Genomic DNA, 20,963 nt, shown 5'->3' on the forward strand with positions numbered 1-20,963 from the left:
AAGGAAGCCTGACATATGTTAATAAGCCAGACCCCAAGAAGGGACATGAGCCTTTGTGGAGTTATTGAGGAGCAACAAGAAAGGAAATGGAGGCCAGGCACTGCAGAGTCATCCCAAGTCATGAGGTGGCACTCCAGAGGTGGCCACACTATTTATACGTCCCTTTACCAAACTACCCTTTCCTATTCTATCCACATAATTTGTAGATATTGATGTAGTAGAGTTGTGTGCAGGGAGCGGTTAGTATGATCCATGGTGGAGACAGAAGACTGGCATTCCCAGCGGAGCAGAGTTAACATTCCTAGAGGAAATCTGCCTTTAGTTTTCCCCTTAAAACTTCTTTCAAGGGCTGTTTTTCACATGAGAGATTTTTCCCTTGAAAAATGTGATTTCATCAAAATTTACATTTCCTGCTGGACAACTGGGAAGCCAGACAGCATAGGTATCCGGGCAGCCGAGGAATCAGGCAGCAGTCAAGCTGAAGTCAACCAGGAGCCTGCCTGTTGTCCACTAAAAGTTTCAATGTATTCAACACACTCCCATGAAAAGTTCCTATTCTATCAAAAGAGTATGTTCCAGTAGAAAATTGTTCCATAAGATAATTTTTGACCAGCTCTAATCATTATATGTTAATGTATTTATCCAACTGATGGGGGTGATATGCAAGTTATTATCAAGGTCACTCAAGAGAAGAAAGGGGAATCTGATTCAGAGATCCTCAGCTTCTCTGCTCAGCCCATTATGTGAGTAAGATTTTGGGTGCAACATTGCGTACCAAACTATAGTGCCCATTTCCTTACCCGCAAGGATCAATGGGAAATTTGGGTAAACAAGGAAAGCAGGGTTACGACTCCAGGACGTTACTGCTTGTAGTGATAAATTATTTATTGCTTCAGATTTACCAGATCACTTATCCCGTATTCAGCCAACTGCTAACTGATTAGGATACGTGGGGACTTTTCATGGGGTCATGGTGTTCCACCTCTCAGTCTTATCAAAAAGAAGACTGAGAGGTGACTTGATTAAAACCTATATGTTCCTTCATGGGGAGAAAGTACCTGGTACTAAAGGGCACTTTCAAATTAGCAGGATAAGAACCAATGGCTGGAAGCTGAAGCCAGATAAATGCAAATTAGAAATAGGGCACAAATGTCTAACAGTGAGGGTTTGAAGGGGTACAATGACCCCACACTGGCTGGAAAGAGGCTAATGAGGGCCCAGGTGCTCAGTCAGCCCTACCCTGTTACACCTATGAGAGGGGTCAAAGCCTGGATGGAGCAGTTGAAAAAGGAAAAGCCCAATACAGTAAGGGCTGAGCAGGAGAAGGAGTGGACCTCTTGTGCTAGCACCTTGAAGGAAGGCCTGGCTGGGGTCAGAGAAAACCTATAGATTGTGTGGAGGCAGGCTGGTCTGGGGCCAGATGCTGTCCTGAGCCTGCTAGGTGCCATATCCTCTTTGGGGCAGATAGACCCACCTTGGACCTGTACATTTGCTTGGTTCATCATAATGAATCCTCTTTCCTTCTGGGATCTGTGGAGGGGTGAGCCTGAGAAGGAGCTGGGAGAAAGGCTAAGGGCCAGGCTCGTTGGTCAAGGGGTATGAGTCTCACTCGCTCTGGGTGCAAGAGGTCCCGGGTTCAAATCCCAGGTGAGCCCTTTTGAGTTTCCCTGCAGGAAAGGACCTGAGGATTGCAGTGGACAAGAAACTGGATATAAGTCAGCAGTGTGCCCTTGTTGCCCGGAAGGCCAACGGCATATTAGGCTGTATTAGTAGAAGTATTGCCAGTCGATTGAGGGAAGTGATTATTTCCCTCTTTTCAGCACTGGTGAGGCCACACCTTGAGTATTGTGTCCAGTTTTGGTCCCCCCACTACAGAAGGGATGTGGACAAATTGGAGAGAGTCCAGCAGAGCGCAACAGAAATGATTAGGGGGCTGGGGCACATGACTTACAAGGAGAGGCTGAGGGAACTGGAGTTATTTAGTCTGCAGAAGAGAAGAGTAAGGGGGGATTTGATAGCAGCCTTGAACTACCTGAAGGGGGGTTCCAAAGAGGATGGAGCTAGGCTGTTCTCAGTGGTGGCAGATGGCAGAACAAGAAGCAGTGGTCTCGAGTTGCAGTGGGGGAGGTCTAGGTTGGATATTAGGAAACACTATTTCAGTAGGACGGTGGTGAAGCACTGGAATGGGTTACCTCGGGACATGGTGGAATCTCCATTCTTAGAGGCTTTTAAGACCCAGTTTGACAAAGCCCTGGCTGGGATGATTTGGTTGGCTTTGGTCCTGCTTTGAGCAGGGGATTGGACTAGATGACCTCCTGAGGTCTCTTCCAACCCTAATATTCTATGATTCTATGACAGGCTGAGTTAGAAAGTAGCCCAGGAGGAGGCAAAGGGTTTGAATAGAAAGACCTGAACAGCTTATTACAGGGTACCCAGAGTAGATAGTAAGCCTGGGTTCCCCTCCCAGCCCCCCAAGGATGGTGGCACGAAGGCCCCCCAGAGATGAGCTGGAAGGCCAATAAAGCCTGAAGTCAGCCTGAAGACCTGGCTTGAACCCACTGGACTACTGAGGAGCTAGACTGGGTTTGCCTCAGATTGGATGGGAATATATGTGACTTGGCTGGAGGGCTGAGTTACGAGAAGTAGATCACAGCACAGCCAGAATGACAGTCAGCAAGGAGTGCCAAAGAAGAAGTGACCTTGCTATGAATCATAGAATCATAGACTATCAGGGTTGGAAGGGACCTCAGGAGGTCATCTAGTCCAACCCCCTGCTCAACGCAGGACCAATCCCCAACTAAAACTATGCCATGCCCAACCATGAGGAGGCACGCCAGCCAGGGAGTCACACTTCTAGAGAAGTTGATTAACCATTGGAAAAAGCTACCAAGAGAAGTGGTGAATTCTCCATCTCTTGATATCTTCAGATCAAGAGCAGATGCTTTTCTGAAAGTTGCTTTAACCAAACACATGTTATTGGGCTAAATACAGGCGTAACTGGGTGAAATGTAACATCCTGCTATGTACAGGGAAGGTGATTCAATGTCCCTGCTCTCCTAAGATGGCTGAATCTATGAACCCTCTTCTAAAGCAGTTGGTACTAGCTAATTCAGAGATCGGAGAGTGGACAAGGTAGATGACTAGCCTCCTCCAGAATGGCAATTCCTATGTTCCTTAGAATTGGTAAAGAGAAACACCTCCTTTGATGTTAGACATTTTCCTATCTCCATAACTATTCCTTTGAAGCTAGAAGTTGTCCTATTTCCACAACTTTCTCTCTGAGGTTAGGAGTTCATGTATTAAACTTGTTTGTAAGTACTAAAAATAAAATGGAGCATTAACGCTGCCTTTGCGGCAGTTGTAAATTCCCATAAGCACAAGTTTCCAGGGAGTTGTTTCACTCTCATATAACGAATCAGAGAAGCCATTCACTTTTTGGGATCAGATAAAAGCCAGCTGTGACAAGCAGGAGAATAGAACAGGGGATCCTCTGTTTTTGAGGAAGCACAATCTTTCTCATCAGATTCACAGAAGGTAAAGGATGTTATATATTGTCATGAATAATGTGTAACAGAGATATTGTGTTTCTGTGAGACACACCCTGAATAGAAAGTTTTAGACGTATGTAGAACACCCTGGGTTTACTCAGAGTCAGCCCTAGCCAGAGCTAGATGGCAGGAATTTGTGAGGATTTATGAGAATTTCTGCCTCCCCAGTCATTCACCGCACAAAAGCCACATATTCAGTAGGAAGAACAAACCTTAAAATAGGAAATCTTCAATGAGGTATCTAGCTAGCTAACTCTCTGTCTGCCCATCTGTTGCTATCTATCCTTCCCTCCACAATCTAGCTTTATTTCTGCCAGTCTATCTGGCAGTGTCTCTGTCTCTCCTTCATCTATCTATCTACCTATCTATCTAACTTCATTCATTTGCCATCAGAGTGATTTCTAAGTTACAGAAGATAAAAGAAGCCCTAAAACATGAGTTTACAGTTCAATATGACTGCAAAAAATGCAATGTCTAGCAGATATGAAGAAGAAATAGGCAAGTATTAAAATGAATATTGTATTGTATCTGATATTTGCATGGCTAGTCATTCTGTTAAAACTCCCTAAACAAAGACATAGAATAACAAACAAATAACTACTAATGTACTGCCTAATTCAAAATTCACATACAAATTCATCACTAACTCAGGTATCAGTAAAAAATTCAGATATGTGTGTGACAAGGAGGTAGAATAATGAATCATAGAACTGAAGGGCTTGAAAGGATCTTGAGAGGTCACCTAGTCCAGCCTCCTGTGCTGACCATCTAGACCATCTCTGACAGGTGTTTGTCTAAGCTGCTTTTAAAAAAGTCAAATAATGGGGATTCCACAACCTGCCTTGTAACCTGTTCTGGGGCTTCCCTATCCTTAGAGTTAGAAAGTTTTTCTTCTGTCTAAACTAAATCTCCCTTGCTGCAGATAAAGCTGATTGCTTCTTGTGAGACCCTCAGTGGACATAAAGAAAAAGTGATCACTGTCTTCTTAGTAACAACCTCTTACATGTTTGAAGGCTCATCAGGTTCCCCCTCCGTTTTTTCTTCTCTAGACTAAATATGTCCAGTTCTTTCCGCCTTGCTTCATAGGTCGGGTTTTCTGAACCTTTTATCATTTTGTTGAGCACTTCTAGATTCTCTCCAATTTGTCCACATATTTCTTATTTTGTGATTGCCAAAACTGAACCTAGTCCTCCAGCTGAGGCATTCTCGGTGAGCTTATGCTCAAATAAATTTGTTAGTCTCTAAGGTGCTACAAGTACTCCTCTTCTTTTAACAAAAACAAAGTAACCCCCTCCCCACAAAGGTATCTGTTTCTTGTCATATTTCACAAGCTATTATTGCTACTTTTTAAAAATTACTTTTCTTGCTAGAATCCATGGCAGACACAAAGGAGAAAAATCAAACGTCCGTCACAGGATTTATCCTCCTGGACTTTGGGAATCTCCATGAACTGAAAATTCTTCTCTTCCCGCTGTTTCTACTGATCTACATTGTGACAGTGGCTGGGAACATCCTCGTTGTTGCACTAATTGTGTCCGATCAGTACCTTCACACCCCCATGTACTTCTTCCTGGGGAACTTGTCCTGCTTGGAGACTTGCTACACCTCCACCATCCTGCCCAGGATGCTGGCCAGTCTCCTGACTGGGGACAGATCCATTTCTGTTCATGGCTGCCTGGTACAATTTGATATCTTTGGTTCTCTGTTAGCTGCAGAATGTTGTCTCTTATCAGTGATGTCTTACGATCGGTATTTAGCCATATGCAAACCACTGCATTATGCAGCCCGCATGAATAGTAGATTTTCCTTCCAGCTAGCAGCTGGGTCTTGGCTAAGTGGGTCTGTAGTCAACACCATCACAGCATGTTGGCTATCACAATTGATTTTCTGTGGCCCCAATGAAATTGACCATTTCCTTTGTGATTACACCCCATTGATAAAACTGTCCTGCAGTGACACCAGCTTGATGGTTCTTGTGATTTTCCTTGTCTGCTTCATATTCATTCTTCCCCCATTTCTATTAACCCTGGCATCTTACATGGCTATCATCAGCACTGTCCTGAGAATCTCTTCCAGCGCTGGGAGGCAAAAGGCTTTTTCCACCTGCTCCTCTCACCTCATCGTGGTGACAATTTTCTATGGAACCCTGTTTCTTGTTTACATGCTCCCAGACACTGCTGCACTGCGAGACCTGAACAAAGTGTTCTCCGTCTTCTACACCATCCTGACTCCCGTGGTCAATCCCCTCATCTACAGCCTGAGAAACAAGGAAGTCAAGGAGGCCCTGAGAAAAGCTCTAAGTAAGACTATGGCTTTTATAACCAATCACAAACTTTCTTCTCAACATTTATTGTAAGTTGCAATAAAATGGATATAATGGGAGCTCATCAAGTGGTGTAATATAGCAAACCACAGCGCACGTGGGAGCCCTGAATTATTCGAGCTGTTCTATTACCTACAGTGAGACCCCTGGTGTGCGGAAGGGCCAGTTTCTAAGTAATGATTGCAGCGCCAGATATTCGCTGACTCATAAGGCGCGGTCTGGATGGACCTGGATCTGCCTGGGGTAAAGTGAGCTAAAGGAGCTGCACTGCGACATGGGCAGAGCATGTCCAGCCCACCCTGAACTGAACTCCACTGATGTCAGTGGGGACTTAAGGGGTTTATTCCTGATGAAGTTCCCTACAGTGCAGCAGGTCTATGCGAGGTATACGATGTTTGCAGTGTTGTTTTAGCTGTGTTTTTCCCCAGGATATTAGAGAGACAAGGTAGGTGAGGTAATATCGTTTATTGGTCCAGCTTATGCTAGTGAAAGAGACAAGCTTTTGAATTTACACAGAGGTCTTCTTGAGATGGGGGACAGGTACTTGGCATGTCACAGCTGCATTCAAATGTGGAACAGATAAGGCATTAACACGTTGCAAGAGGCTATTCAAGGTGAAGTGGGCAGTTAACACCTCTCCAGTCACAGGACAAAAAGGGTTGGGGTATGTCTACACTTACTATTTAAAGGGCAAAAAGTCCCTTTTTTGCGTTAAAACCGCCAGACTGTCTACACTTGTTAATGACTTTTTGCAGTGAAAGTCAGGTTTCCCCGCAAAAAAAAATCCCACCTTCACGAGAAGCATACAGCTCTGCCCGCTGTGAAAGTGAAGACACATTCTAGCAGTGTAAACACCTTTTGGCCTCCGGAGGATATTCCACAGTTCCAAAAGCGACCACTCTGGCCAGCATCTCTGCTGCTCTGACGCACGGACATCCGCCCCTCCCCCTGTAAGCCCCAGGAAGTTTGAAGCTCCCTTTCCCTTTGTTTGTAGATGTGGCGGGGAAAGCAGCCAGACAGCAGGAGTGTTGGGGACACTGGGCATGGCCACTAGGTAACTCGAGGGGATGGAAGACCACGAGTGTCGATGAAGCCCCCTTCGCACTAGGCCCAAGTATCCTTGCCCCCCCCCCGCCTGGAGGCACTCGCAGCAGTTATGCGCACTAGGCCCAAGTGTCCTTGGCCCCCCAGCCTGGAGGCACTCACAGCAGTTATGCTGAGAATCTGCAACAATATGTTGCAGAGTCAGACTGCCTGAAACTAAACAAGGCCAAACAAGGCAGATATGGAAGAACAATGCTGAATAAAGCAGCTTTATGTATGGTTTAACAGATGGTACAGAGAACAAGGGAACTAGCTGGGAACTGGATTGGCTGGCTATATGGATACTTAGGGCAGCTTGCTATTGGATAAGTATGCTGAAGAAAGGATGTATAAAAGCCTGTGTAACTTCCTGCTTTATGTGCAGGATTTGAGATTCTATTCTCCCTGTACCTTCTTTGCAGCTGCAAATAAACTTTTCTGCTTCTCCACCCCGTTGTGATTATTGGGTGACGCACACAGGGCAGCGACACCCCCCCCCCCCGCTGTTGCTTGCCTCTGGCACTGGGTGCCGGCAACAGCTTTTGGCGTGCTTGGGTGGGCGACGAGGCCGCTATTTAGCTTTGCCCGGACCCCTCCTGGAGGTCGAGGATTGCGGCGAGAACCGACGCCCAGCACGCACCGGTGAGTTCATCGGGGGCCTCGGAGGAGACGCGATTTGATCGATCCCGGAGGGCACAATGGTCCAACGCACTCATATAGTGGAGAAGCAGCTGTGGGCGACGGTGAGGAACCGGTCCCTTGGACATAGGGGAGGAGTAGTTGCGGGTGATGGTGAGGAACCGGTCCCTTGGATAAGGTAGGAACCTTTTGAAATCCGGATTGTATGCTCTTTTGGAACCTGGGGACGCCCACAGTTACCCTGTAGGTATGGGACAGGGGCAGAGCTCGGCGGTTAGGGCACAGTGCCTCTAGAATGCATTCTAGCAAACTGGAAAGTGTTTGGATCAGATCCAATGACAAAAAGCAAATTGAAAAGGTTTTGTACAGTAGACTGGCCTCAATATCAGCTAGAGGACCAGGAACGGTGGCCACCGGGAGGGTCAATCAATTATAATACGATCCTCCAATTAGTTTTGTTTTGCCAGTGAATGGGTAAATGGAATGAACATCTGTAGGCACAAGCATTTATGGCTTTAAGAGATAGAACAGAGCTGTAATTCTGCAGCACTGTAATCTGACTCCGACTGGTTCGGTAGCAGCTAATGTTAGTCCCCAGACCCCCACCCCCACTGTAATGGCAGAGCCGGTGTCCCCTTCAGCCCCCACACCCCCACCTTATAAGGGTAGGATGCCTCGAGTTACAGAGATTGCCCCCTCAGTGGGACTCTATCCTTTGATTACCGAGACTGTTGTGGCTCGCCCAGGGCAGACGGACGTCAGGCTACCACTATGCAAGTTTACACCCATGTGCCATTCAATCCAATAGACTTAGCAGCTTTTAAAACACAGGCTGGGGAATTCTCCATGAACCCAAGCTGGTTTATTTCAGTCTTTGAGGGGTGCCTCAGTAGTCACAAGCCGGATTGGGACAATTGTAATATCCTCCTGAGAACCCTGTTGTCTGAGGTGGAGAGGGATCAGGTTACAGCTAAGGCAAAGGGAGCGTCAGTTTTCAAGCGAAAGAAAGGAAGCTATCTGTCAAGTCCCTACCCCAAGCACTCATAAACAGCTCAGAGCTTTTCTGGGTATGGCAGGCTTTTGCAGGATATGGATCCCAGAGTTTGGACTATGGGCTAAACCGTTATGACTGTGTAAAAGGAGCAGATCATGACCCCTTCTATTGGACTCCAGAGGCTGACAGGGCATTTAAAATCTTAAAAAGGAAGCTGATGGAAGCTCCAGCCCTGGGTCTGCCGGATCTCTAACGAAAAGGGGTGGCCCTGGGAGTGCTAACCAGTTGTTGGGGACTTAGAAACGTCCCATGGCTTATTTTTCTAAGCAACTGGATCAGGTTGCAAAGGGTTGGCCGGCATGTTTACAGGTGGTCGCAGCTACTACCCTAGTGCTTGAGGAAGCGGAGAAGCTAACATTGGGAGGGGATATGCAAATCTATACTCCCCATATGGTCCGAGTCCTGCTAGACACCAAGGGTGGGCTTTGGCTCACCCAGGCTCGGATTGCTCGGTATCAGGCTAAGCTGTTAGAGAACTCTGAAATCACCTTACAGCCTTGCCCCTCCCTTAACCCAGCCACCATTTTGCCAGAAACAGAGGACCAGGAACATGACTGTTTAGAGATCATAGATGCCCAGTACTCCAGCCGTCCGGATTTAAAGGATGTACCCCTCCCAAATGCAGATTATGAGTGGTACACTGATGGTAGCAGTACTGTAATAGATGGGCAAAGGAGGGCGGGTTATGCTGTTGTGACCCTCCATGACACTGTGGAAGCTGAAGGTTTGCCTGCTGGGACCTCTGCCCAGCTTGCCGAACAAATAGCCCTGACCCATGCACTTGAACTGTCAAAAGGAAAGCGGGTCAACATTTTTACTGATTCAAAGTATGCTTTTGGTGTGCTACATGCTCATGCTGGCCTATGGAAGCAAAGGGGAATGCTGACAGCCCAAGGCTCCCCAGTCAAGTACGGGCCCCAAATCCTCCGGCTCCTAGAAGCCGTACAACTCCCCTCGGAAGTGGCGGTGATACACTGTAAAGCCCATCAGAGGGAGGATCAAGATGTGGCCAGAGGTAACGCCCGGGCAGATAGAGAGGCTAAGCATGCTGCCACCCTGCCATCCCCTCAGGCTGAGAATGCCCATAGGCATGCCCTTATCCCATCAGTAGGGGAGCTTCCAACCCCTCAGTACTCTGGGGAGAAGAGACAGCTAACTGACAAACTCGGTCTCCAGGAAAAGGAGGGATGGCTCCATTCCCCGGAAGGGAAGGTCCTCCTACCAAAGGGTCTGATCCAGCCGGTGCTGCAGAAACTACATCAAACCACTCATGCTGGCAGGGAAGCACTTATCCAACTAATGGGAAAATATTTTATCACATCCAGACTCCGACCCCTGGCTGCCCAGGTAGAAGCGGACTGCTTAGTCTGCCAAAAGAATAACCCCAGACAGGGACATCCTGTGCCACCAGCTGCCCTAGAACCCACTCCGGGCCCCGGACAAGTGTGGCAAATAGATTTTACTGAGTTTCCCCGGACCCAAGGGCTCAAATATCTCCTTGTCATAGTGGATCGGTTCAGCGGATGGCCAGAAGCCTTCCCCTGCCGTAATTGCACTGCCAGAACAGTGGCCCTCAAGTTTGTTAAGGAGATCATTCCTCGCTTTGGACTCCCCCTGTGGATGGAATCTGACAAGGGGACACACTTCACGTCAAAAATCATTCAAAGCATCTCACATGCCTTACAGATCCCCTGGAAACTCCATACGCCCTGGAGACCGCAAGCCAGTGGTGTAGTGGAGCGTACCAATCAGACCCTTAAACAGCATCTCTCAAAAGTGTGCCAAGAAGCCTCACTGCGATGGCCTGATGCTTTGCCCCTCGTCCTGCTCCGTATCCATGCTCTTCCGAAGGGTAGATTAGGGCTTAGTCCCTTTGAAATTATGTTTGGAAGGGCATGGCCTATGAATGGGACACCGGTTCTGGCAGGGGAGTGGGAAATAGGGTGTGGTTTTTTGTCTCAGTATATGTGTTCCCTGTCTGCTGTTCTCTTGTCTCTTCACAGGTATACCAAGGATTCCCAGCCTCTCCCCTTGGACTCTCCTGTCCACTCCTTACAGCCCGGTGACTCCGGGCTTGTTCATACCTGGAAAGACGAGCCTCTCCGGGAAAAGTGGAAAGGACCCTATACCGTCCTGCTGGTCTCCCATACAGCAGCAAAGATCGAGGGCCACAAGAACTGGATCCATCACTCTCGTCTGAAGACAGTACCCGCCCCTTCGTCAGCAGAACAGTGGACCGTCCAACCTGCTGACTCCTCATCTAGTGACGATCTCGGGCTAAGAGACACAAATAGCGGGCACCTTAACGCTAAAATAGGCCCACCCAGGTACTGGAGACCCTGGGTTGGGAAGACTCTGGTAATAATTAATTGGGTAACATTGTTATTCTCTGTATTGTTATTTCCAAACTGTGCATATCGGGAGCATAACTCCTTTGTTTCGCTTGCGCATCATGTTGCTACGTTAACAAACCAGACTGATTGCTGGGCATATGCTCCAACTCCACTGTCCCCCAAAATGGGAATGCCCCTTCACATGCTGCCCCTGACCCTAGCAGAATTAGCCACCACCAAAGAGCAGGAAAGAACGGACTCGCCGTTCTGGAACAAGACCTCTTTACAGCAAGCCACCTATCAGGACCAGGAGTATTCAGTTGCAGTACTCACTGAGGGAGTGTTATGTTTTACCCGAAACCAATCTGATCACTATGGGCGTCCTGTGGGAAAAAGCTCCTGTGTTATTACACAGTGGGCTGATGGGTATTGGATAAAGACCAAGAGGGGAGGTCAGCAGTGTGGGTGTAATGGTTCCTCCCCTTTTAGGGAAACTCTTACCACAAAAGAAGGGTTTGGAAATATAACTTGCCGTCCAGTTAATATCTCCAATGTAGCAAGCCAATGGTGGGTTTGTAGTGGTCCCTATGGCGAGTGTAATTTGAACGGCACAATTAGAAACGCCCCCACTTGTACCAATCAGGAAGATGGGATGCCCCCTTAGGGGCATATGAACCATTTGGAAAAGCAGCCAAAGCAGCCTTAAATATCCCAGGAATCCCCTTAAGAAACAGTCCTTACTGGGCCCTACAGGGTCACTATTTTGTATGTGGCTGAAAGGCTTACAAGGTGCTGCCAGCCAACTGGACAGGTAGCTGTTATATAGCTCATGGAGTTCCTCATCTTTCCATAACTACCACACTGCCCAAAGGAAAGATTAGAAATGCCCAAGATACCTCTGTTGAGCCACGAGAAAAGACCCTGCGGCGACTGATTACAGCATTGGAGGGCAATATAAAGAATCCCCTCACAACCGAGAAGCTTGTAGGGTGCTCTGTACTGGGAATAGCGCCACTGTTTACCGGGCCAGCCAGGGCGTGCATAGGCCGCTATACTGTAAGGCTGCAAATGGTACTTGAGAAAGTTGCCTTAGAGTTAGAGGACTCGGTTAGTGATTTAGGGTCAGCAGTAAAAACATTAAATAAAGAGGTACAGCAGCTCAGGATGTTTTCCCTCCAAAACAGGCTGGCTTTGGACTATCTCTTGGCATCCCAAGGAGGGGTTTGTGCCCTCGTCGGGCCCCAATGTTGTGTATATGTAAATGATAGCAGTTATGAGATCTATGAAAAGGTGGTACAGGCTGAGGCCCATGCCCGAGCCGGATAGCTGCCCTACAGCGCTGCTCTCATCGGGGATGGAAATGCTGGTAGTGTAAACACTCTCTGACGCCTGAGGAATTGAGTGAGTACACAAACCAGCGCTTTACTTTCACTGGTCCCCTATCAGCAGTGAAACTTACAGCATTACAACTTACAGTTTACAACTTAATAATTAAGGCCATGATTTTTGCTGTGTAGCAGATTTATGAATTTAAGTTATCATGAAACAATTACAACCCATACTCACTGGGGACCACATCCTGAATGATATCTTTCCGGAACCCCCTCCTCTGGCCTTCAAACACACCCCTGCAACCTCTCCAACCTCATTATCAGAAGCAAGCTCCCCACAGACCAGGAGCCACCAACTCAAAGCGGCACCAGGCCCTGCCATAACAACAGATGCAAAACCTGTCAACATATCTCCACTGCCACGATAGTCAACACCCCCCACAACACACATTTCCAGATCCATGGGCCCTACACATGCCTATCACAACATGTGGCATACCTCAGGTGGTAGGCTTTCTCAGAACAAGCCCAACCACATTCCAAATGGCAGGGAGAGGAGAAGGCCTCTCTTATAAACTTTAGCCCACTGCATAGGGCACTCACCAAGAATATGGGAGACCCCCAGTTCAATTTCCCCCTCTGCCTGAGAGGAAGAAGGGATTTGAACATTGGTTTTCTACATTTTAGATTCCTGTTGTCTTCAATCATTATATACAGGTATAATTGATTTGATATTCATTAACAGTGTTTTTTAAGGATGTTACTGCCAGAAGTAGCTTCTAGCTATTGTCTTAGAGCCGCATTGGTTAGGAGATCTTACAGGAGTATAAATAGTCATAATTCATTTTGGATCTGAAAATCCAATTTTGATACACATGGAGGGTACATCTTTTCAGGAAAGAGAGCCCTTTTTTAGCTATTTTTCACAATAGAACTTTCTCTTTAGTACATCAACTTTGAAAATATAGAACTGCTTGGGAAAGAAAAAAAAGCAAAAATTTTGTTTGAAAAGTTACCCAAATATTTTTCAGAGTAGCAGCTGTGTTAGTCTGTATTCGCAAAAAGAAAAGGAGTACTTGTGGCATCTTAGTCTCTAAGGTGCCACAAGTACTCCTTTTCTTTTTACAAATATTTTTGTTTTCCTCATATTGTAAAAATCTCATAACTGCTTCTTTCTTTCTTTGAAAAAAGGAGGAAATGTAGAAAAATTTAAAAACTAAATATATTTAGGAAAGAAACTTGCTTTTTTTCCTTGAAAATAAAAATCTGGAAAATATATGAAAGCATTTTGTAATATTATTTATAGATTGCCAGTGAAAAGGACACTACAACAAATTAAGAAAAAATGCTTCCCTCCTCTATTTATAATTGCACTTTTATATCATGATTAGCAGAAAAGGCCACCAAAGACAAATTTAGTTTAACCTGTGAAGTCACAGACAGAAATAGAAATATTATATAACAAAATTAAAACCAATTAATTTTTATAACAATATCTCAGTGTTATTAAACCACTCTGATATGAAGTCACATGATAAATGTGGATAAGTGGTATATATGTGTCAAAGTTCCTTCCCCACTCTGAACTCTTGGATTCAGATGTGGGGACCTGCATAAAAAACCCCCTAAGCTTATTTTTACCAGCTTAGGTTAAAACTTCCCCAAGGTACAAACTATTTTACCTTTTGCCCTTGGACTTTATTGCTGCCACCACCAAGTGTCTAACAAATACATAACAGGGAAAGCGCCCGCTTGGAAACGTCTTTACACCCAAAATCCTCCCCAAACCCTACACCCCCTTTCCTGGGGAAGGCTTGATAAAAATCCTCACCAATTTGCATAGGTGAACACAGACCCAAACCCTTGGATCTTAAGAACAATGAAAAAGCAATCAGGTTCGTAAAAGAAGAATTTTAATAGAAGAAAAAGTAAAAGAATCACCTCTGTAAAATCAGGATGGTAAATACCTTACAGGGTAATCAGATTCAAAACATAGAGAATCCCTATAGGCAAAACCTTAAGTTCCAAAAAGACACAAAACCAGGAATATACATTCCATTCAGCACAGCTTATTTTCTCAGCCATTTAAACAAAACAGACTCTAACGCATATCTAGCTAGATTCCTTACTAAGTTCTAAGACTCCATTCCTTTTCTGTTCCTGGCAAAACCAACACACAGACAGAGAGAGCCTTTGTTTCTGGCCCCTCCAGCTTTGAGAGTATCTTGTCTCCTCATTGGTCATTTTGGTCAGGTGCAAGCGAGGTTATCCTAGCTTCTTAACCCTTTTCAGGTGAAAGGGTTTTTCTTCTGGGAGGGATTTTAAAGGTGTTTACCCTTCCCTTTATATTTATGACACCCAGGTTCTCTGAATAATGAAACAAATAACAATACTAATGGTTAGAAACAGAAAAAAATTATATTTGACCTGCATAACCTGTGAGTTCTACTCTGGCATTTGACTCCTGGACTCCATGGCTCTTGCGTATCAAGGATCCAGTATCTCACCTGCAAGAATTCACTCCCTGGCTGCTGGCACTTCCCCTCTAGCTCACTGATCATGTCATTTAGACAGGAAAGCTCCTCCAAGAGTTTGGCAATGTTCTCATCCCTTCTCTTCTCAATCTCCTTGTCCAGCTCTTCCAGCCGGGCCAGCAGAAGTCGCTCTTGTTCCTCCAGGAACTGCCACAGCTGCTCAAATTCAGACAGAATCTTCAGCCTCTCGGTTTCTACCTGCTCCTGTAAAGGGAACGGGCAGGGCAGGGCCCACAGAGTGAGTCACCTGGGGCCAGATCTTCAGCTGGTTTAATTTCATGAGTGTCAAGGCAGCTCTGCCAATTCAGGCCAGCTCCAGATGAGACCCTGGGTGCTCAATGGGGGTGGGGGACGGAGGGGGTATTTTATTGCAACCTTAAATAGTGCTTGAGGGAAACTTTCCCATAAAAACATAAGAATAGCCAGATTGGGTCAGACCAAAGGTCCATCTAGCTCAGTATCCTGTCTTCCAACAGTGGCCAGTGCCAGGTGCCCCAGAGGAAATGAACAGAACAGGGGACCATCAAGTGATCCATCCCCTGTCACCCATTCCCAGCTTCTGGCAAACAGAGGTGAGGGGCACCATCCCTGCCCATCCTGGCTAAGAGCCATTGATGGACTGTCCTCCAGGAACTTTTCTAGTTCCCAGTATTGTTTGGGGGAAGATTTTCCTACAGTTCCCTGCTGACTGTAATCTGACTGGTGTGTCTATGTGCCTGACACGAGAGAGTCTGTGACCTTCCAGGTATGTCCCTAAAAGAGCAGATAAGACAGGACCCTGAGGTTATGTCCACACAGCAAAGAAAAACCTGCAGCTGACCTGTGCCAGCTGACTCGGGCTTGTGGGGCTCGGGCTGCAGCATAGGCACTGAATCCGTGGGTGCTCAATACCCACCAGCAGCCCCGTCGATCAGCGCATCCTCCTCTCACCCAGCGCCTCTCATGCACCAGTGATCAGTGGCATGCAGGACACGCTGGGGCGGGGTGGGGGAGGCGAAACGAGGGTAAGGTGCACTCGGGGGAGTGGGTGGAACAGGGCAGAGCCTTGGGGGAACGGATGAAGTGAGGGCGGGGCATTGGGCAGAGCAGGGGTCAAGCACCCCCGGGGAAACCACAAAGTCAGCGCCACTGGGCTGCAGGGCTGTTTCATTGCTCTGTCGGCTTCTGGGCTCGGGCTGGAGCCCGAGCTCTGGGACCCTTCACTTCTCAGGGTCCCAGATGCCTCCACTTCTCAGGGTCCTAGACCCCCACAGCCTGAGCCCTGCGAACCTGAGTCAGCTGGCACAGGCCAGCCACGAGTGTCTAGTTGCTGTGTAGACATACTCTGGATGACATTGGGAGTGAGAGAGGCTGGGGCAAGCAAACAAACGAAAAAGAATGAAACAAAAGAGAACTCAACAGACAGCTTAACCCTCTAATACATTAACTCTGGAAATCCTGATAGTCGCTCCCAGAGATGCCCAAACACGTAGACATCTAGGGGTGCAAATAACCCAGAAATTCCCGGCCCATCCAAACACAGACACACAGGCCCAGACTGAGCCTGGACTCAGCAGGGATGAGGGGAGAACAGGCTCTTTCTGGATCTCCTGGGGAAGGCCACACAAGCTGCCTTGTGCCCCTGGAGCAGATGTGATGCTCCTGGCTGCTCAGGAGAGGGAAAGGAGGCGACCAGGCCATGACCTCATGCCTGGTGCTAGCCAGCCCAGGATCACGCACTGCATCTCTCCCCCTTCACATATCAGAGTCCAGGGGCATTTTCATCAGCCCAAGTGCAGGACACAGAGTGTCTGCCACAATCCAGCCGGCACAGACGGGACATCCCCAAAGGGGAACATAGAAACACAGGATCTCACTCCGTGACACATGGTCACAGTATGAGACACAGCCTCTCCCATCCCCCACACTACCAGAGTGATTCGCACCCTGGGAGGGACACGCACCTACATGTCCTTGCTGGATAATAACAACCTGATACCAACCAGATGCTCCCAGATTCTTGCCTCTTTGGTCAGTTTCAATCCCATCAGCTTTTCTCTCTCTTCCTTCAGAGTCTGTAATTGGATCTGGAGTTTTTCCTGGCAAGGAAATAATGTTGGGTGTTCAACTTTTTTTCCCTTCTTTGGATAGCGGCGTAGGGAGAATCCAGTCCCTACAAACTATAACCCAGCTTCACGGATATGACTGTATTTGTTTAAATGCTTTGCACCTGATTTAACTCAAAAGGAGAAAATGATTCCACAACCATGCATAGTTGGCCACCAGGTTTGTCTCCTCCAATTCATTGGATTGTTTTACCGGTTACTGATGTTACAATCTTGGACCTCTGTATAGTCCTTAGCCCCCTGGTCTCTGAGACATCCGCATGTTTGGGAACCAAGAAGTGAGTGATTCCCGTGTCAGGAATAAAAGGAGTGACACAGACAAAGGAAAAGCATGGCCATTGTTCAGCAAAACACTGAAACACATGCTTTCATTAGATCAGTGGTCTCCAACCTTTTTACGCACAAGATCGCTTTTTGAATTTAAGATCAACCCAGGATCTACCCAGCCCCTTCCCCGAGGCCCCATGCTGCTCACTCCATTCCCCCTCCCTCCGTCACTCGCTCGCTCTCCCCCACCCTCACTCACTTTCACTGGGCTGGGGCAGAGGGTTGGAGTGCGGGAGGGGGTGCACGTTCTGGGCTGGGGCTGAGGGGTTTGGAGTGTGGGAGGAGGCTCTAGGTTGAGCCTGGATTAGGAGGTGCAAGGTGGCTCCCAGTCAGCAGCGTACCGGGTCTAAGGGAGACTCCCTGCCTGCCCTGGCCCCCTACCACTCTGGGAAGCAGCTGGCATGTCTCTGTGGCCTGTGGCGGGGGGAGGGGGGTAGAGGGGCAGGCGACTTCTTGCGCTGCCGATGGCCCCCCACCCCCCCGTGCCAACTCCGCAGCTCCCATTGGCCGGGAACTGCTTCGCTTCACATGTGTGGGTCCCCACCACTCCCTGGGGGTGTGCTAGGGTGACCAGATGTCCCAATTTTATAGGGACAGTCCCGATTTTGGGGTCTTTTTCTTACAGAGGCTCCTATTACCCTCCACCCCCGTCCTGATTTTTAACACTTGCTGTCTGGTCACCCTAGGGTACACATGTGTGGGTCCCAGCTGCTTCCTGCCCCCCTTATTGAAGCAGGTGTGCAGGGTGACTGCCCTGGGAACTGCAGGGCACCAGTGGACATGGGGCCAGCTGCAGACAGGGGCGTGGGGCAGGGCTAGCTGTAAGCAGGGGGTGCAGGGCTGGCTGCAGGCAGGGCAGGGGGTGCGAAGCTGGCTGCAGGCAGGAGGGTGCAGGCTTGGCTGGAGGCAAGGGGGTGTGGGGCTGGCTGGAAACAGGGCAGGGGCTGACTGGAGGTAGGGGCTGGCTGCAGGCAGGGTAGGGGGGTGCGGGGCTGGCTGGAGACAGGGAGTGTGGGGCTGGCTGGCTTCGGGCAGGGCTGCAGGGGGGTGCAGCAGGGGTTTCTGGAGAAGGGGGGTGTGGGGCTAGCTAGCTTCGGGCAGTGGGGTGTGTGCGGCAGGGGTTGGCTGGAGACAGGGCAGGGGGTGCGGCAGGGGTTGGCTGTGGGCAGGAGGTGCGGGGGTGGTTGGAGGTAGGAGCTGCCTGTGGGCAGAGGGTGCAGGGGTGGCTGGAGGCAGGGACTGGCTGGGCAGGGCGGGGGGTGCGGGGGTGGCTGGAGGCAGGGGCTGGCTGCGGGCAGGGCAGGAGGTGCGGGGGTGGCTGGAGGCAGGGGCTGGCTGCGGGCAGGGCGGGGGGTGCGGGGGTGGCTAGAGGCAGGGGCTGGCTGCGGGCAGGGCAGGGGGTGCGGGGGTGGCTGGAGGCAGGGGCTGGCTGCGGGCAGGGTGGGGGGTGCGGGGGTGGCTGGAGGCAGGGGCTGGCTGCGGGCAGGGCGGGGGGTGCGGGGGTGGCTGGAGGCAGGGGCTGGCTGCGGGCAGGGCGGGGGGTGCGGGGGTGGCTGGAGGCAGGAGCTGGCTGCGGGCAGGGCGGGGGGTGCGGGGGTGGCTGGAGGCAGGGGCTGGCTGCGGGCAGGGCAGGGGGTGCGGGGGTGGCTGGAGGCAGGCGCTGGCTGCGGGCAGGGTGGGGGGTGCGGGGGTGGCTGGAGGCAGGGGCTGGCTGCGGGCAGGGCAGGAGGTGCGGGGGTGGCTGGAGGCAGGGGCTGGCTGCGGGCAGGGCAGGAGGTGCGGGGGTGGCTGGAGGCAGGGGCTGGCTGCGGGCAGGGCGGGGGGTGCGGGGGTGGCTAGAGGCAGGGGCTGGCTGCGGGCAGGGCAGGGGGTGCGGGGGTGGCTGGAGGCAGGCGCTGGCTGCGGGCAGGGCGGGGGGTGCGGGGGTGGCTGGAGGCAGGCGCTGGCTGCGGGCAGGGCGGGGGGTGCGGGGGTGGCTGGAGGCAGGCGCTGGCTGCGGGCAGGGCAGCGGGTGCAGGGGTGGCTGGAGGCAGGGGCTGGCTGCGGTCAGGGCAGCGGGTGCAGGGGTGGCTGGAGGCAGGGGCTGGCTGCGGGCAGGGCAGGGGGTGCGGGGGTGGCTGGAGGCAGGGGCTGGCTGCGGGCAGGGCAGGGGGTGCGGGGGTGGCTGGAGGCAGGGGCTGGCTGCGGGCAGGGCGGGGGGTGCGGGGGTGGCTGGAGGCAGGGGCTGGCTGCGGGCAGGGCGGGGGGTGCGGGGGTGGCTGGAGGCAGGGGCTGGCTGCGGTCAGGGCGGGGGGTGCGGGGGTGGCTGGAGGCAGGGCCTGGCTGCGGGCAGGGCGGGGGGTGCGGGGGTGGCTGGAGGCAGGCGCTGGCTACGGGCAGGGCAGCGGGTGCGGGGGTGGCTGGAGGCAGGCGCTGGCTACGGGCAGGGCAGGGGGTGCGGGGGTGGCTGGAGGCAGGGGCTGGCTGCGGTCAGGGCGGGGGGTGCGGGGGTGGCTGGAGGCAGGGGCTGGCTGCGGGCAGGGCGGGGGGTGCGGGGGTGGCTGGAGGCAGGGGCTGGCTGCGGGCAGGGCGGGGGGTGCGGGGGTGGCTGGAGGCAGGGGCTGGCTGCGGGCAGGGCGGGGGGTGCGGGGGTGGCTGGAGGCAGGGGCTGGCTGCGGGCAGGGCAGGGGGTGCGGGGGTGGCTGGAGGCAGGGGCTGGCTGCGGGCAGGGCGGGGGGTGCGGGGGGTGCGGGGGTGGCTGGAGGCAGGGGCTGGCTGCGGGCAGGGCGGGGGGTGCGGGGGTGGCTGGAGGCAGGGGCTGGCTACGGGCAGGGCGGGGGGTGCGGGGGTGGCTGGAGGCAGGGGCTGGCTGCGGGCAGGGCGGGGGGTGCGGGGGTGGCTGGAGGCAGGGGCTGGCTGCGGGCAGGGCGGGGGGTGCGGGGGTGGCTGGAGGCAGGCGCTGGCTACGGGCAGGGCGCGGGGTGCGGGGGTGGCTGGAGGCAGGCGCTGGCTACGGGCAGGGCGGGGGGTGTGGGGGTGGCTGGAGGCAGGGGCTGGCTGCGGGCAGGGCGGGGGGTGCGGGGGTGGCTGGAGGCAGGCGCTGGCTACGGGCAGGGCAGGGAGTGCTCGTGGGGAGAGCAGCAGGACGCAGCCCAGGCCCAGCAGAGCAGCCGGGGACGCACCAGACAGCATCTGGAGCCCCAGGGCCAGCATCAGCAACAGGGCTCGTGCCCAGGGCCAGGCAGCAGCCCACATGGCTCCCGCAGCGCAGCACCCCGGTGGCCGGAGGAGGGATTACATCACTTCCCGGCTGGAGCCCATCAAAGCCTCAGTGTCCTCTGCAGGGAAGCGGGTTAATAACCGGTTCTAAAAACTGCTTCAAAATTTAACAACCAGTTTGCGCGAACCGGTGCAAACCGGCTCCAGCTCACCACTGGGCTTGATCCTCCTCGCAGAACAGTTTCAGGGTCTCCTGGTGTTTCTCACACACTCGCTCGCCTCCTGAGCCTTTGGCTGCCTGTAAACTCAGCCGCTTGGCTATTTCGATAATTTTCGCCAGCTCCCTGTTGGGTCTGAAGTTTCTCTGCTGGGCGGTTTCTCTGCACTGAGGGCAGGAGAAGTTGGTATCCGACTCCTCCCAGTAGTCGGTGATGCAGGCCCGGCAGAAGTTGTGCCCGCAGTGGATAGACACTGGGTCTTTGAAATAC

The 20,963-nt window shown here is 51.4% G+C and overlaps 1 protein-coding gene across 1 annotated transcript; it reads left to right on the forward strand.

The window, feature by feature from the left end:
* Positions 1–4,923: 4,923 nt before the first annotated feature.
* On the forward strand, positions 4,924–5,904 carry LOC144274513 (olfactory receptor 10A4-like). Its single transcript, XM_077833375.1, has one exon. The coding sequence runs from the start codon at positions 4,924–4,926 to the stop codon at positions 5,902–5,904; it is 981 nt and encodes a 326-aa protein (XP_077689501.1).
* The last annotated feature ends 15,059 nt before the right edge of the window (positions 5,905–20,963 follow it).

The sequence above is a fragment of the Eretmochelys imbricata genome, chromosome 14 (assembly GCF_965152235.1).
Source record: "Eretmochelys imbricata isolate rEreImb1 chromosome 14, rEreImb1.hap1, whole genome shotgun sequence".
Lineage (NCBI taxonomy): Eukaryota > Metazoa > Chordata > Testudines > Cheloniidae > Eretmochelys > Eretmochelys imbricata.

What these genes read in the sequence shown, in the direction of transcription:
- LOC144274513 (XM_077833375.1), top strand. Translation starts at nt 4,924, where the DNA reads ATGGCAGACACAAAGGAGAAAAATCAAACGTCCGTCACAGGATTTATC.